The following is a 17,549-nucleotide window of genomic DNA, read 5'->3' as shown; positions in this document are numbered from 1 at the left end:
CATCAAACTAAAAAGTTTCTGGAGAGCAAAGGAAATAATCAAGAATGTGAATAGACAGCCCACAGAATGAGAGAAAATCTTTGCCACCTTTACCTCAGATAGAACATTAATCTCCAGGATACACAAATAACTCAAAAAACTTAACATAAAAAAAAAAAAACTAATAACCCAATCAATAAATGGGCAAAGGAACTAAACAGTCACTTCTCAAAAGAAGAAGAAATATGAATGGTCAACAAATATATGAAAAAAATGTTCAATATCTCTAGCAATTAGAGAAATGCAAATTAAAACTAATTTGCATTAGTTTTAATGCAAAACTAATGAGATTTCATCTCACTCTAGCCAGAATGGCAATTATCAAAAATACAAGTAACAATAAATGTTGATGAGGATGTTGGGAAAAAGGTACACTCATAACATTGTTGGTGGAACTATAAATTGGTGTAACCACTCTGGAAAGCAGTATGGAGATTCCTCAGAAAATTTGGAATGGAACCACCATTTGACCCAGTTATCCCACTCCTTGGTATATATTCAAAGGATTTAAAATTAGCATACTATAGTGACACAGTCACATCAATGTTTATTGCAGCTCAATTCACAATAGCTAAGCTATGGAACCAATCTAGGGGCCCTTCAACAGATAAATAGATAAAGAAAATGCAATATATATACATACACACACACAATGGTGTATTACTTGGCCATAAATAAGAATGACTTTCTGATACTTGGCAGTAAACGGATGGATCTAAAGGGTATTGCTAAGTGAAAAAAGCCAATCCCCCAAAACCAAAGGCTGAATGTTCTAAGTCTAATATTGGCCAAATTATATTGTTATATTGTATGCATGTACGGATATATAAAATAATCCTATCAATATGTACAACCATAATGCACTAATAAAAAAATATATATATGGGAAAAAACCAGTGCCAGTGACTTTGCATTGACTTCCCTTTGTTTGTAACTTTCCCCAGTTCATCCCATCTGGAAGGATCCCAGAGTTTTCGAGGAAGAAGGCCATCTAGGCCAGTAGTTCTCAGTCCTTCTGAGGATTTTCAGGCAAGTGAAGAATAGCTTCAGCCATTCACATTTTTCTAGCCAGCTACAGGAAAGCCAGAAAATTGTAATGTGCTTGCCAACAGGGCCTGGGCCTCAGCGTGACTCAGGTCCCCCAATGTCTGGTGCCAAGTCTACCAGCTCAGCCTGGGAAGCGATGTAAACTATTTTTAAAAATATGGGAGAGGAGAGGAAGCACTGGTTCCGATAACCCTCATTGGCTAATCTTTGTAAAGTGCTTGGAAGTTCACCCATTTGGCAACGTGAAGTGGATGGAACCGAGAACTGCAGAAATGGAAAATATCATTGTGTACTGAACTTTGCAAAACAAGCACATTCTATTTTTAATGGATTGTACCTTTTGCTTAAGAACCCTGAAAATATTCTGAGCACATTAGTGATTTTCCAAACAATTTCATGGCAGCTCAACACTTTTGCATCAACCAATGGGAGGGCTCAGGCCTCAAAGACAACAACATCACAGGAAAAGCCAAGGTCAGACCTATCTACACCTACCCTACTTCAAATCTGTGATTTAGACCAGAGCCCCAGAGGGGCCACCCCCGAGCAGATAGGAGGTGGTCCATCTGGTATAGCATCAGCTGGGCACCCTGGGGTTAATAAATTCATCCAATCCTCCATTTACACCTCTGTTTTGAAAACAGATCTGCCTTCAGACAACAGTCAATAGAAACACTTGTCAGAAAAATACAACTCCAATTGTCTACTCTCCAGTTTTTATCTCAAATTGGATGTTAGGAAAGCTAAAATTAATGGTTATTGAACTCATAGATATAACTCTTATAAAACTTAAGAAAAAGCCACTAGGAAGAAAGAACAAAAGCTTCCTAACTTGCAGTTTGTCAAGTAAGGGCACTGAAAAAAAAATCAATTATCAAAGGTAGCAATATAATTCAAGAGTGAAGCATCTGTTGAGCATACACAAGGCCCTGGGTTCAATCATCACCAAAACAAAACAAAACAATCAATTCTCACTGTTTTCATTTAAAAAAAAAAAAAAAAAAAAGGGGGGGGAGAGATTGGAGCTGTAGCTCAGAAGTAGAGTAACTGGCTAGCATAAATGAGGCTCTGGGTTTGATCCCCAGTACTGCAAAAATACATAAATCTATTGAAAACAGCTTTTTTCCAATTAATAAGACATGTTAAGAACAAAAAAGAAAGGTTATCATGTCAGAATAAATGACTCTATAAAGCAATCGCATTTGAAGTTTGGGAAATTCATTACAAGAAGTCTGTCCTTTTTAATTCACAGGCCACAACCTATAATAACCTGTCACAGACCCAGCTGAGCAGACCCGCATTCAGGGACCGCATGGCCTGCCTGACAGGTCTACTTATCATTCCTGTTCACCCACCTCTGAGTATTTTAAGTATCATATTAAAGCAGAGTGATAAAGATGCTTTTACCTAACATAGATTTCTTCTTATACGAGGCCGGGCGATCGTACAGTGATCTCTGGATGTCCGAATACTTGGAGACCTCTTTCCTTTCCAGCATGGGGACGTACTGTGTGGTGTCGGCTTGCTTCATGTCCATGTAATCACCATTGTTCTCAAAAGATAGAATCACATAACTGTAAAACAGAAAAGACATCTCACCCCGGTGCCCTTCTGGAGTGGTCACTCAGATGCTTCAGCAGATGACGATGTGGGTCCCTACCATGTGCCCGGTACTGAGGGAGGCAGAGCAAAAACAAAACCAAAGAGTACCCTTCACATGGGGCGGTCCAGGCATGGAGAAGGGCCTGAGAAGATGACTCCAACAATCCCACAAACACACAGGGCACCTCAGACCCAGGCATGGGGATGGGAGGAAGGTTCCAGTGGCATGAAAGGAAAATGACTCCTTCTGGCCTGAAGGAGGCACTTTTCATAAGCTGAAGAATGACCACCATTTGCAATGGGAAAGATTAGGGGATTATTCAGGTTCTGCTAACTCTGGCTGACAGGGTTCTTACTATCTTTTCACTTATTTATTTGTTTTCAGTGCCACTCCTCTACACATCTTCAATGAAAACACAGACACCCTGAAATGACATCTACAACAGGGGGCTATGTCCCCCAAAGACTTATAAAATGTTGTAAGTCTATTATACTTAAAATTTGAAAAAAAAAATCATGACATTAAGGCCATCATTACTCTTTCTCTGTTTTTCAATCTATAAACCATGAACATGGGATTTGTGGCTCTGTGTACAAAGCCAACTCATTGCACTTTCTGATCTTACAGATCTTCATAGCCTCTGAGATCTTTACAGTCACTTGGCAGATTTCTGAAGTGGGGACCACCATCACTGGCTTGATCTATAGGCCCAGGTTCAGCAAGGACCACCAGCTGGAGCTTGGAGATCCTCAGACAGATTCTCACAAGGTATATAAACTCAGGCGTCCATGGCCTGTGCTGCATTTCATACATCCAGAGTGGATCACACATAAACAGGAGAATGGCTTCCAGAAGGATTCCAACTCTCACTCCCCTTAACTCCTATCAGCAAGGCCTTCCTGCATGATATTCCAGTCCAAAGTGCCTACAGACATAGGGTATCCATTGGCACTGTCGGGGACCACTGGGCAGGCTAGCTTGTCTCCAAGTCTTGCTACTTTGGGCCCTGACCCTGCAGACATGGATTCTGTCAGGACACGGGTTCTCTCCATTTGTGAGGCTTATAGGACAATGACACAGCCATGTCTCTGTACACTCACCTGCGTGTGCTCTCATCAGCAGGGTTCAATCCAAAGATGTCCAGCTCTTTCTTTGGCTTCTCTGGGTGGCGGCTCAGGAAGCTATCCCTATTCTTATGCAAATAGTTGACCAGATCCCCATAGAAACAGTACTCAGTGATGATGTAGATGGGGCCTGTGGGGACCAAAACCAGAATGAAAACCCAAGGACAGAGAAGCCATGAATTGCCGTGTTTGGACCACCAGGAGATATCGCTCAAAAACAGTGACTCCCATCAGCTCAGTGGAGCGAGAGGACTCCAAAGAAAAGATTTATATTCACTGGTGTGGCTGGGGTGTGAGGGGGGATTTGAGTCTGGTCTGACGGCTTTTCACAACCACAGGTGTTCAGAGCACACCCTCACTCCCAGGAAGGTCGGTGAGCCTACCTGACTTAGTACAGGCTCCCAGCAAGTTGACAATGTTTAAATGGGGCCCCAGGTGAGTCATTATCTTCAGCTCAGACATGAGAGCTTGTTTTTCACTGGACCTGGCAGTGGCTGTTGAAGAAATAAATCATGAGTCAGTTCAACTCAACTACCTAGCTCTCATTTCCAGAAAACCCCAAGAATGTGGCTGCTCCTGTGATTCAACATTATTACATTTACCAAGTGTATAAAAGAGAAGCAGAGGGCCCATGGGGTCTGGACTCTGGTGACAGTCCCTAGTCTTTAGGATATAAAGAAGTCACTAGAAACAACTCCTCGTTTTCCAACATACAAGTGACAAGAACAACCAAAATAGAATTAACTGACAAACTTCTAAACGCACATAAAATCTAGAGTCAAAGAACCAGAATCTAGTCCTAAACTGGCTACTCGCTGCCTGTATTTCAATTTGCGACCCGATTTTGATCAGTTCACTTAATATCTTCGTATTCAAATCCTCCCAACACTTACGTTTGAGCATCTTCACGGCTACTTTCATAACAGGCTGGGACCGGCTTAATCCATAGGCTGTTCCTTCAACCACTTTCCCAAATGCACCAGATCCCAAGATGCGACCTGTGGACAAGAAGAACCATCAACACACCGGGCTCCTCTGCGGGGTGAACAGCTGGGTGGGTGCTTTCCCATATTGAGTAAGCCTAATTACTCCTCCAAGTCATCCTGTCAAAAAAAGAATGGAGCCCACAGGGGAGGAAATTAGAGTAATTGCTTTTGTCAAATAACATTTGCAGCAGAAAGGAAAACACAGACGGGAGAGAGGAGGATGCAGCCCTCCCTGGTGTGAACTCTCTGGCTAGCAGCTGGGTGCTGGCCAAGCCCTGGGCTCCTTTGCTTTTGCCTCCCGGCTCCTGCTCATACCCCCTGGCTCAACACCCTTCTGTTTTACACACACAAACAGAGGCATCCTTTGCATCAATAAATCCTTAACCACTGGAAATACTTGAGTATTCAAAATACCACCGATTCCAAGGAGTAGACAAGTAAAAACTGAGCTGGGCCCACTGCGGCCCATTGCCAGCAAGGCCACAGAGGCTCAGCATGCCCTGAGCCCAGTCATTGCCTCATGTCAGGAGAGACAGAGAGAAACTGAGACTATTGTCCCCATCCTTGAAGAGCTCACAGTCCAGGGAGAGGCTTCCAGATAATCAGCCTGATTGTGGACAGCCCAGCCAGGGTAGATTCTGCTCATGAAAGACACCAGGAGAGCCCACCCTGCCCCTATCCGCAGGGCTGCATGGCTGGCAATTACTGGAAAGGTACTGCTTCACCATTAACTTGACAGGGCCCAGGAACAGGGAGACAAAGCAGTGCCCCTTGGCATAGCAGGGATTTTACCCTTTCCCCCGAATTTTATTACTTTTTAATTTCCCTAAGCTCCTCATCCTTTTTGGGGAAACAGTGGTGAAAATATAATAAAGAAAGCTTAAGGAAAAGCATTTGAAATTGGGAGCTGGGAGGATACCTCGTTTGATTTCAGTTTAAGTAACTCTCTAAGACCTAAACTCTGCCATATTTTGGAATGAGACAGGTAGATAATTAAAACCTGGTATTTAGTTATATTATTCACTGTGACACAACCTCTAGCTCTAACTTTGCCTTTGTCCTGTTTTCATTCATTCAGAATGTGATTTTAAAAAATAAAAAAATAAAACTCCCTTGGACTTCATGTATTTGATCTCAGCCCAAGATTGAAATATTTGAAATGTGACAAGTTGGCTTGGGTATTGTTATATGTTTTCCTTTAAGATGTACCCATATTTTAATATTATTTATATATATATATTATTTATATATATATTATTTATATATATATTATTTATATATAATATATTTATATATATTATTTATATATATATTTATATATTATTTATATATATATATATGAGCTTCTTATGCACCCTCAGAATGTACTGGATAAAAACCTACTTTGTGACTGTCCGCATTCATTTCTCATTTACTGTTTTTGAGTTGTAGAAATTCACTTCATTTTCGATTGGTGTCATTTCCAAAGCAAAGCCATGTTGGTGGGTATCTTTGCTAGGCCTCCTTATATTCCTTTCTCCCTTTGTAAAATTTTCTTTAACCATAATTTGTTATGGTATTAGATTTTTAAAATTCATTGCAATGATACAGTTTCTTCTTGTCCCCCATGCCTACCCCGGCAGTGCCAGGGATTGAACCCAGGTCTTCATGCATGCTAGGCCAGGGCTCTACCACTGAGCTACCTCCCCAGCCTCAATTAACTCATTTTCAAGATGGAAATATATTTCTGCAAGTGAATTTATATTGCATAGTTCTTACTAAGCAAAGCTCAGGTCCCTTAAAGGGATTTAAATAGTCATGTTACGTAAAAGTGAGAATAGTGTCTTGGGAGGTCACAGTCAGAGGGACTTACCAAGCACTAGTCCATCTCTTGGAAATTCCCATCTCGAGTCATAAGGTAGCTGCATCGGGTCCACATAAATATATTCATGTCCATCGGGGCTGATTGATTCAATGACCCTCCAGCGAATTTCATACCTTGGTTTCTATAAAAGACCAGGACAGGTAACTGGTGAATTACCAAGATCCCAAGGCACCAGAGCACCCACTGCAGCAGCAAGCTGCAGTAGGATCTAACCACATCCATCCACCTGTAATCACTGAGCTCCTTCACTGTGCCAGGCATTGAACTAAGCTGTTGTTCTCACAGGCTTCAAAGATTTTAGTGCTTTGGGAAAATACCTACCTGTTTCCAAATGACAACCAGGACAATAAGTGAGATGATCACAATCACCAACAGCACCAGGACTGCAGCTGCCACCGTAAGCTCAGAACGCAGGGCTGGAGGATCAGAAAGAGACAGGATGGAAAATTTCCTTGAAGATAGGCTGGGGGCAGGAAGGTGTTGGTTATACCTGGCCAGGAATATCTCACTGCCAGTAGGGAAGAATGCTGCCTGGCACATTTTAGGGATGGACAATACCATCTCTCAAACATTTTCACCCATGAAACTACACCAAAATTCAATCAGGGGAACTCAGCACTTTCTCCAAAGATGCTCTTAGCATAACCTTTCAGACAGAATCCAAAAGGGAACAATAAAGACTGAAAAATGAGATTGAGTGCTACTTCATGTACAAAAGTCTGTATTTCATAAGCTTTTTTAATAAAGTTTACTTTGAAAAGTGGCATTTGTTTCTATTGCTTGTGACTTCATGGTTTTTTGTTTGTTTTAAGAATTCAACCTGTCTCAACTACCGTAAGAAGCAATGAGATAGAAGATTCTTCTTCCTCATTCTCCATCTCACATGCAAATGTTCAGATGTTCAGCTACTCAGAGACTGAGTAGCTATACTATTAGACAAGCAAAATGTCCAGTGTCCTTTGCAAGATGCAGCTTGGTATATGAATTTGAAGAAAGAAAGGGCTGGATTCAGCTGCATTCAAAGCCGAATTTCTGCCTGGGGACCTGAATTCTGATACCACCCTATGTGGGATTGCACATGCTGCCCGAGAAAGATGAGGCCCAGCTGATGAGCTGGAGTTCCCCTGACTGTTGAGCAACTCACTGGGAGCCACCAGCTTCAGCTCTCGGTTCCCAGAACCAAGGAGATTCTTAGCCAGGCATCGAACTGCAATGGTCTCCTCTACTTTGGCAAATGTCACTCGGCCCTCCACGGTACTCTTGCCTCGAGGGTAGATCTCTGTGATGATATTTGAGACATTGTTGGCTAAGACTGTCCATGAGGTTTCATTATTACATCTACAGAGAAAAAGCACATAAATATAGGGCTGGTTATTGGCAGTCAGGGAGAAGAGTAGGTTGGTGAATTTGTTATGTTGCTGACCTTGTCTACATTTGCAGGTGCCTATGGGATAACTTTCTTGTTTTTTGTGCATTTTAACAGTAAAACTCACTTTCATACTCAAAAGGAAATAACCTGCATGAGAATAACTGAGAGTTTACTGTGAAGGAGGCAGAGACAAACAAATTCTATAAAATGTAACTACTGATCCCAAAACTTGACCCTACGAATGAACTGACAGTTCAACATCAAGCATCTTTAATGATGCCAATATCCCACCCCTTCCAAAAGGCCTGGAGTCTGTCCTTCTCAACATCCACACTGAAAACAACTCTGAAGGTGTCACAAGGGTTATAACTCATCCTTCAAATTGAGTTATAAGACCCAGATTCCAGCCCCAGTCAGCATGCAAGTCATCCTTAAGTTCTAAAGGGAGGACTAGGAGTCTCAGTCTTTAGGAAGAAGCAATCAAGGCCTCAGAACACAACCAGTGCCCAGGGAGTGTCCACGTGCCCACCTAAGAAGGCATAGAAATGAGAGACGAATGAGGAAATGGTGAGTTAACTCTCACCCAACAGCAGGAGGTGAGTGAGGGAGTGAGCAATCACATGGGTGCCATTTTCATTATGCACACACACCAGTCTAGCCACCCAAAGTTTGCCAAATATCAAGAACACAAATAATAACACATGCTGGCAAGGATATAGAGGGAAAGGGACACTTATGCATGTTGGTGAGATTATGAATTACTAGAACCTTTATGGAAATAAGTATGGAGTTTCTTCAAAAGGCTAGGAATGGAATCACCATATGACCCAGCTATCCCACTCTTCTGTATTTATCCTAAAAGATTAAAGTCAGCATTATAGCAATACATGCATATTCATGTTTATAGAAGCAGAATTCACAATGGCCAAGTTATGGAACCAGTCCAGGTAGCCATCAGCAGGTGAATGGATAAAGAAAATATTGTGTGGATACATGATGAGGTTTTATTCAGCAATAAGAAAGAATGAAATTATATTATTTGCAGGAAAATAGAGGGAACTGGAAAACATCATGCTAAGGGATATAACCCAGATACCCCAGAAAGTCAAGGGTCTTGTGTTTTCTCTCTTTATGAAAACTAAAGATAAAATTGGGAAAGAATCTCATGAAAACAGAAGGGAGACCAGCAGAGTAGAGGATGGGAATTAGGGGTAGGGAGGAAGGAAGGGAAAAAGAAGATACAGGGATATGAATAAGACCAAATTATGTTATGTGCAGATATGAATGTATCATAGTGATGTCTGCTATTATAGATAATTATAATTCACCAATTTAAAAAAAAAGTTTGCCAGAAAATAAATATGAAGTAAAAATATGGGCCAGAGCAGTAAAGATCCTCATAGGAGAGTGGTTCTTTTTTTTTTTTTTTTTTAAAGAGAGAGTGGGAGAGAGAGAGAGAGAGAGAGAGAATTTTTTAATATTTATTTTTTAGTTCTCGGCGGACACAACATCTTTGTTTGTATGTGGTGCTGAGGATCGAACCCGGGCCGCAAGCACGCCGCAGGCGAGCACGCTACCGATTGAGCCACATCCCCAGCCCCAGGAGAGTGGTTCTTAAAATTCACTATTTTTTCACATTAGAGACTCAGAGAGGATCTGATGAAAGCCACGGACCTTCTTCTTACAGCTCTTCATGAAACATGCACACGACACACACACACACACACACCAGGAATCTGGGAACCATGTTCAAAATCCTAACATGAGCCTTATGTCAAATAAGAACCACTAGTGCAAAAAGCGCCAGCCAGAGAAATAATATGATCACCAAGGAATAAGGAACGTCCAGTTTCCATACTTTTTAATATCCTTGCAAATCATCCACTCAATGTCGGGAAGAGGTGTGCCCTCAGCCGTGCACCTCACAGTCTGTCCTCCGCTGGAGCCATGATGGTCGTCGACCAAATCCAGGATAGAGGATGGAACTGCAAGAAACGGAAAGAAGTCAGATGCAAACAGCCAGAACTCGTGGGGAATCCAAAGCGGCAGGTGACTTCAGAAGTCAACCACCTTGCACTGGGAACCACGCTAGAGGGGCTGAATCCACTTGCAAGAGTAACACTCCAGTGTGACAGCCCCGCTGGGTGAAGCGTTTCAGTTTTAGTGTCTTGGGGTTTGTGCCTGTGGTGTGTAAAATCTGGAGTGAAGACTAGAAAGTGCCTGTAGTCATTTGACTTGAAAGGCAAGGGGCTCTTCAAATTATCTGAGAGTTTGGGGTTTGACTAATAGATTCAGTGAAAATATAATCAAAAGCAGTTATCTAACCAACTGCATCTGCAGGATTTCGTTAGGTATTAAAGGTTCTTTTATAAAAAAATAAAAAGAATCTGTGGGGCTGGGGTTGTGGCTCAGAGGTAAAACACTTGCCCAGCATGAATGAGGCACTGGGTTCCATCCTCAGTACTACATAAAAAATAAAATAAAGATATTGTGTCCACCTATAACTAAAAGATAAAAAAAAATTTCAAAAAAAAAAATCTGTGGTCAGCCGAACACGGTGGCACACGCCTATAATCCCAGCAGCTCAGGAAGTTGAGGTAGGAGGATGGCAAGTTCAAAGCCAGCCTCAGCAAAATTGAGGTGCTAAGCAGCTCAGTGAGACCCTGTCTCTAAATAAAATACAAAATAGGGATGAGAATGAGGCTCAGTGGTCGAGTGCCCTTGAGTTCAATGCCCAATACCCATTCCCTCAAAAAAAGAATCTGTGGGGGCTGGGGATATGGCTCAAGCGGTAGCGCGCTCGCCTGGCATGCGTGCGGCCCGGGTTTGATCCTCAGCACCACATACAAACAAAGATGTTGTGTCCGCCGAAAACTAAAAAATAAATATTAAAAAAAAAATTCTCTCTCTCTCTCTCTCTTTAAAAAAAAGAATCTGTGGTCTAACAAGTTAGACTAAGACTTGTACTGTAAGGATCAAAAGAGCCCACCTGAGGGCTGGGGATGTGGCTCAAGCGGTAGCGCGCTCGCTTGGTATGCGTGCGCCCGGGTTCGATCCTCAGCACCACATACACACAAAGATGTTGTGTCCGCCGAAAATTAAACAATAAAAAAAAAAAAAAAAAAAAAAAAGAGCCCACCTGAAATGGTACCTGGCACATGGAGGGACTTAGTAAACAGGAGCTGAACCTGAATGTAACACACTCGGCCACTCCTCTCCAGCAGGGACCACTGTCCCATGTCTACAGGGGAGCTACGCAGACCCCTCCAGAGCACCTGCAGGTCATCTGGACCAAAAAGCATCACTGTACCCATCTCAGAACTAAAGTATCATATAGAGAAACAGATGCTAAGAAAGCTGTCAGAGCCTAGGAATTCCCAGAGTGCTCCAGAGTAACCCAGCATGCCTCAGAATTATAGGTCAAGTGATCCTGTGGGAAATGCTTAGGTCTAGAAGTGTTTCAGATTTCAGATTTTTTTCAGATTTTGGAATAGCTGTATACACATAATGAAAAATCTTGGGGATGGGACCCAGGTCTAAAGATGAAATTTATTTATGTTTCATGAAAACTTTCTTCACATAGCCTGAAGTAAATTTATACACTATTTGTGTGTGCTTGTGTTTTGACTGTGACCTGTTGTGACTGTCACAAGAGGTCAGGTGTGGGATTTTCCACTGTGGCATCATGTCAATACTGAGAAAGTTTTCAGATTTGGGAGCATTTCCAATTTTGGGATTAGTATGCTGACTTTATTTGGACCACAGATTATTTCTATAGTACTAGTATCTACATTCATAAGTACAACAAAGCTATCCCTGACATGTGACATCTCCGGGCCCTACTTCTTCCCTAAAGGGTTTCTTCTCCTTCTGCCAAGCTGTCTTTGGGAGCGCCATTCACCAAGCTAGCATTACCTTTATACTGCTTGTACATACCTTGAGTCAATAGTTCAAAAGTATAGCTCTTCACATCATCTTCATTTTGAACTATTATAGTATAATGGCCACTATCTTCTTCCTTAGCACGGATCAGCTTTAATTTGCTTCGATACCTGAAAAAAAAAAAAAAAAAAAAACTTTGTTTCAATAAGCAATAGCTAAATAAACTCCAACTATTTAAAGAATGACAGTCTTCCAAGTTTCATTTTATTTTTGTCAAAAAGTAAAACACATTTTTTTTCTTATCCGTTATCATCTCTTTCCTGGAATTCTCAACTCAGTTTCCAAACATCAAAGATTTGAATAACAGACACAATTCTCAACAACAGAAAACCAGACATTTTGAGGTAAGCAAAGGCCATCTCCAAGAGCTACTAGTTCTGGTAAGGTCTCCCTTTTGAATGAGAATAAACTACCTGCTTTTCAAAAAGAAAGCAAGAGAGAGAGGGGAGGGGGGAAAGGAGGAGGAGGAGGAGAGAAGGGAAGAGAGGAGAATAAAGGAGAGGGAGGAAGGAAAGAGAGGAAAAGAAAACTCCTTGATTTTTACCTGTTTTCTTCCCCTAAATACATTCATTTAGATAGTTCAGCCAAAAAAGCAACCACATTTGAGGAAAAAATGAAGATACCCTCCAAGTGTGATATGAAGAGGAATACATACAAGTTAACTGCTTGTATTGATTCAAGAGACTGGAAAGTTTCATAAGAACCTAAGGAAACCAATCACAGTGTTTCCTTAGTTGGGTATGGTGACTTCTGCCTGTAATCCCAGCACATCAGGAAACTGAGGCAGGAGGACAAGTTTAAGGCCAGCCTCAGCAATTTAGCAAGACTCTGTCTTACAAAAACAGAAGAAGAAAATAATCTCGGGATATAGCTCAGTGGTAGAGCATCCTTGGGTTCAGTCCCCAATACTTAAATAGTGTTTCCCAGTAGAGAGGAGGAGGTAACTGAGCAGACAGAGACAGAAATAAGAAGAAGTTTTATACAATGCACCCTCTTCATTTGATTTGTTTATAAAGTGTGGGATTCCATTACCAAAAGAAAACAAGTTAGAAAAATATACTTCTTCATACTTTAATAAATGAACATTTCCCCAAAAGATTTCCTATGCATATTACACATGATATTTGGCTCTCTCTCTCTCTCTCTCTCTCTGTGTGTGTGTTTCTATGTGTGAGTGTGTAAAAATATTTTCCCATTTAACTGTCCTTTATAAAACATCACAATATGCAAAAATTAGTTGCTCTTCTTCATGGTTCCTGTAACTTTAGCATATTATGCTATTTTATAAAGGTGAGAAGACCTTGGCATTATTGAAATTCTCCATGCCTCAATTTCCTTGTGTACAAAATTTGGTAATTGTGCCCACAGCAATCATTCTGAGGACTTGTTAAACGAGATTCTATGTGGTAAGTACTTCCTGGGCTCCGAAGCACTGGGCAAAAGCTGGAGCAACAGGACCTGTGTAAGAGCAGCCTGGGCTGAGTTTCCCTGGGCTGCACCCTATTGGATTTGCTTCAGCACTGGATTTCCTGAGAGCCCCCTTAGGCACACCAGCTGCTGATGGCCAAGTGATTCTCTGTCCTTCATTGCCTACATATGTTCAGCAAAGGAAGCTGACCCAGTGGAGTGGGTCCTGTGGTTTTATGCTCCATGAAGCCACACATACCATTCACCATATTCATTCTTGTGCTTCCTGGCCCACAATATAAACTGGAAAATACAATTTATGCTGAAAGATTTTTGAATCACTGTATAAGGCAGCTTTCCAGAACCACTTAGTTGGCAGGACTCACTTGTCGCTGCTGCTGATTACAGCCTGTAGATCGGACCCTATTTCTCTTTGGCCTCAACAGACTCCTAGAAAGTTCCTTGTGGGAAGCTGCCCACCTCATTGTGCACCTTCTTTTCATATCATCAAAAAAAAACCTTCCAGATTCATTATTCCACTTCTACTTCCATCACTGCTCTATAGAGGTCATAAAATTCCATTTTCTGTGAGGGATGCAGCCCACGTGCTTAGCATGCACAAGGCCCTGGGTTTAATCCCACAGAACTGTAAGGAGAAACGTTCCATTTTCTCAGATGTGGCTTATCAATTACATATGGAACTCAGGTTGCAAAGTAAAAAGCAAACCCTGGAGTTAAGTAAACTGATGAGAAAGGTTCTGTTTTCTCTTTTTCTGCAGGCTTCAAACAAAGAACGGACTTTTGTCTCACGGGAATTTCCAACAAGGACATCTGGCTGAATTGGCTGGCCCTTCAAGAGGCACCTTCTGACTTGTGGATTCAAATCATAACTTAAAATTTCAAGAGACCTCCAGATAGCATCTGATCCAATTCTTTGCATTAAAAAACATAAAGCATGATTAATCCTATATTATAGATGGGGAAACTGAGGCCAACGGGTAAGCAATCTACCACTCTCCTCAAAGGCAGAGATCTCCATGTTGTACCACATGTCTCTCTCCTGACCAGATTCAGCCAGGCTGTACTTTTAATTCCTGTGGAGGCTTTGAGAGAGGCAAATGTGCCCCCTGATCAAGCCCCTGAGGCTTGTTTCGTAACTTATGTGATAATTGCCTCACAAGTGGAACCGTCCCACACAGCTACTTATGATATGACAAAAATCAAGGAAAACATTCACTCCAAGTGCTTCCAATTTCAACATCTTTCCTCCACCCCTAGCTGGATCCAGTAATTTGTCTGACATTGGGGCAGACAAGTTACTTTAGTTCTTTCTTCTCGTTTTATCACTAAATATTCAAAAATATGCTGTTACCATATTGGAATGTTATAATTAAAGGGAGGTGATTTTGTATCTTAACTCCCACTGCCATTTGTACCAGATGGCTTTTTGGTTTGGGCCGTGAGACACGCGATGGCCTCAGTCTGTCTAGGGATACACATGTTATAAAAGCACAGTTGGGGAGGGTGTTCTGTACCTTATTTCCTGAATCTTTTCCACATCAGTGGTGATCTCAGTGAGATTTTCAATCAGAGTCAGGTTGTCCTTCAGCCAAGATATCCTGGGAGGAGGGTAGGCCTGCACGTCCACCACAAAATGTCTGACTTCATGCAGGTTGACAGCTTCCAACTGGCCAAAGGTGGGTTTGATTTCAACAAACCCTTTCTCTGTACAGGGAAGAGTTTCTGATAAATAATGATAACCGCATATGGATCCCAAGCAGCATGGACGACTGACATTTTAGAAAGCGGAATGTACCATGGACAGAAATGGTGACTTTCTTCATTTCTTTGACCTCCTTGGTGGCCTGTCGGGCAGCACATTCATAATCTCCACTGTCTTTCACCGTGGCCTCAGGGACTGTCAATGTGTACACCAATTTGATGGATGGGACTTTGATTTCCTCCAGCATCGTGACTCCTTTGCCTTTCTACAGAAGGGAAGAAAACTGACTTTTAAAATGCTTGCTCCTAGCCCAAGCGGTGTTGCATGCCTGTAATCCCAGTGGCTCGGGAGGCTGAGGCAGGAGGATCTCTAGTTCAAAGCCAGCCTCAGCCATAGTGAAGTGCTGTGAGACCCTGTCTCTAAATAAAATGCAAAATAGGGCTGGGGATGTGGCTCAGTGGTTGAGTGCCCCTGAGTTCAATCCCTGGTATCAAAAAAAAACCCCAAAAAACCAAAAAACCAATGCTTGCTCTTAATATCAGTTCATCAGTTGTAACAGATGCCTACTTTGTGAGGGATATTGATAACAAGTGAGCCTATAAAAAATGCACAGGGGTTACATTAGGAATGTCTCAATCATGCTGTGAACCTACAGGTACTCTAATATATAAAGTCTAAAAACAAAAACAAAAACAAAAACAAAAAGCTAGTCCCTCCACTTTCCACCATCTTTCTGTCATCATAAGCCCAGTGCTTAGGATTTCATGACCATCACTAAATCTTTGTTGAATGATTATAGAGTTCACTGAAGGTGGGCCAGGCAGATAGGAGGCAGAACAGGAAGGGCCAGTGTCCTGGGTACCAACCAGCAGAAAAGGGAGAATGCACCAATAAAAAAAAGAAAAAGAAAAAATTGGGAAATTATAACTAAAACGTCTTTTAAGAAAAAAAGAAATAAGAAAGGGAGCAGGTAACCAATCCTATCAGATGCCTCAAATCCAAAGCATGAGAGCCAAGACAATGAGAATGAATGGCTTTCTCAGTAATTAATGAATGTGAAAATACAGAGGGCCAGGCACAGTGGTGCACACCCATAATCCCAGCAGCTCAGGAAGGCTGAGGCAGGAGGAAGGTGAGTTCAAAGCCAGCCTCAGCAACTTATCAAGACCCTAAGCAACTAACATAGCAAGGCCCTGTTTCTAATAAAATATAAAAAAGGGCTGGGATGTGGCTCAGTGGTTAAGCACCCTTGGGTTCAATCCCTGATACAAAAAAAAAAAAAACAGGGGGGTTGTTTGCTTTTCTAATTATTTGGCTGTTTTCTTGTAGCCATTGAACTTTCCTATTTCTTTCTGACTTATGAAGAAGAGGGCTCAGTGCAGAATCTTCATGCCTCTTGAGGGTACCTACCACTTCTCCAGGGTAAGTCCACTGCAGGTCGACCACCTCATTGTTAAAAACAGCGCAGGTAACCACGATCGTTTCTCCTGACTTATACACAGTTTTCAGAGCCTCCATTTCTAGATCCAGTTCTGATGTTGCTATAAAAATCAACAAATACAAAGACTTAAACATTCATAATATAGTTAGGGTCTTACAAAATTTAGGTTTGTTTGTTTAAGAAAACCCTAAAAATAATTTGCAAAAGTTTAATCAAGAAAAGATTGGAAAATCTCAGAAACCTTCATTTTGAGTCAGTGTACACCATTTGGCATATAGTTATAATACTACAGAAATGCAAAATAATAACAATATTAAAAATAAATTACAATTAAACAGAACACCACATTTGGGTTAGTTACAGTTGAACATTTTTTCAATCACTCTTACTGATGTATTCATTCATTTAATCCACCAATCCTTACTGACCAACACTGTTCTATATACCTTTAAAATTTTTTTCAATTGGTGCATATTAATTATAAGCACTGGTACACTTCGTTGTGGCGTATTTGTGCATACATAAAAACATAATTTGTTGTCACTCCCCAATATCTCCCCTACCCCTTTTTGCCTCCCTCACCTCAATCCCCTTTCTCTACCTGGATAGTTTCCCTTCTAGTTTAATGCAGTCTCTCCCCCATCCCCCATTTTTCCTTCCAGATTCCACATATGGGAGAAAAAGTATGCTTTTTTTTTTCCTGAGTCTGACTATGTCATTCAAAATCCTGGTCTCCACTTCCACTTATTTTCCTCAATGACATGACTTTGTTCTTCTTTGTGGCTGCATAGAACCCCCACAGTATATCTAGACCACATTTTCTTTATCCCTGCATCTATTGACAGACCCCTGGGCTGGTGCCATTACTTGGGTATAGGCACTTTACTTCTGTCCCATAATTTCTCTTCCACTCTGCTCCTCAATTGTTTTTAGCTCCTTTCCAGAACCCAGTATGTGTCTGGCACAAAACTCTTGTTAAGGAACAAGAGTCTGATGGCATACCC

General features: G+C 41.5%; 1 protein-coding gene across 6 annotated transcripts in view; it reads right to left on the bottom strand.

Annotated features, from left to right (window-relative positions):
- Pdgfra (platelet derived growth factor receptor alpha) overlaps positions 1-17,549 on the bottom strand; it is a 48,176-nt gene that overhangs the window by 15,311 nt on the left and 15,316 nt on the right. For all 6 annotated transcript variants that reach the window (XM_015482116.2, XM_048784469.1, XM_048784473.1 and 3 more), the window contains 12 exons: positions 16,515-16,645; positions 15,198-15,369; positions 14,917-15,106; positions 11,969-12,084; positions 9,891-10,017; positions 7,808-8,001; positions 6,985-7,079; positions 6,652-6,784; positions 4,707-4,811; positions 4,197-4,307; positions 3,790-3,943; positions 2,494-2,660 (listed from right to left, as the gene is read on the bottom strand). In XM_015482116.2, the coding sequence (XP_015337602.1) occupies positions 2,494-2,660; positions 3,790-3,943; positions 4,197-4,307; positions 4,707-4,811; positions 6,652-6,784; positions 6,985-7,079; positions 7,808-8,001; positions 9,891-10,017; positions 11,969-12,084; positions 14,917-15,106; positions 15,198-15,369; positions 16,515-16,645 (1,695 nt within the window). The remainder of the gene's footprint in view (positions 1-2,493; positions 2,661-3,789; positions 3,944-4,196; positions 4,308-4,706; positions 4,812-6,651; positions 6,785-6,984; positions 7,080-7,807; positions 8,002-9,890; positions 10,018-11,968; positions 12,085-14,916; positions 15,107-15,197; positions 15,370-16,514; positions 16,646-17,549) is intronic.

This window comes from Marmota marmota, unplaced genomic scaffold (assembly GCF_001458135.2).
Source record: "Marmota marmota marmota unplaced genomic scaffold, marMar, whole genome shotgun sequence".
NCBI classification, from domain to species: Eukaryota; Metazoa; Chordata; class Mammalia; order Rodentia; family Sciuridae; genus Marmota; species Marmota marmota.
Note: the sequence above shows the minus strand (reverse complement) of the source record. Positions and strands in the feature narration are given on the sequence as shown.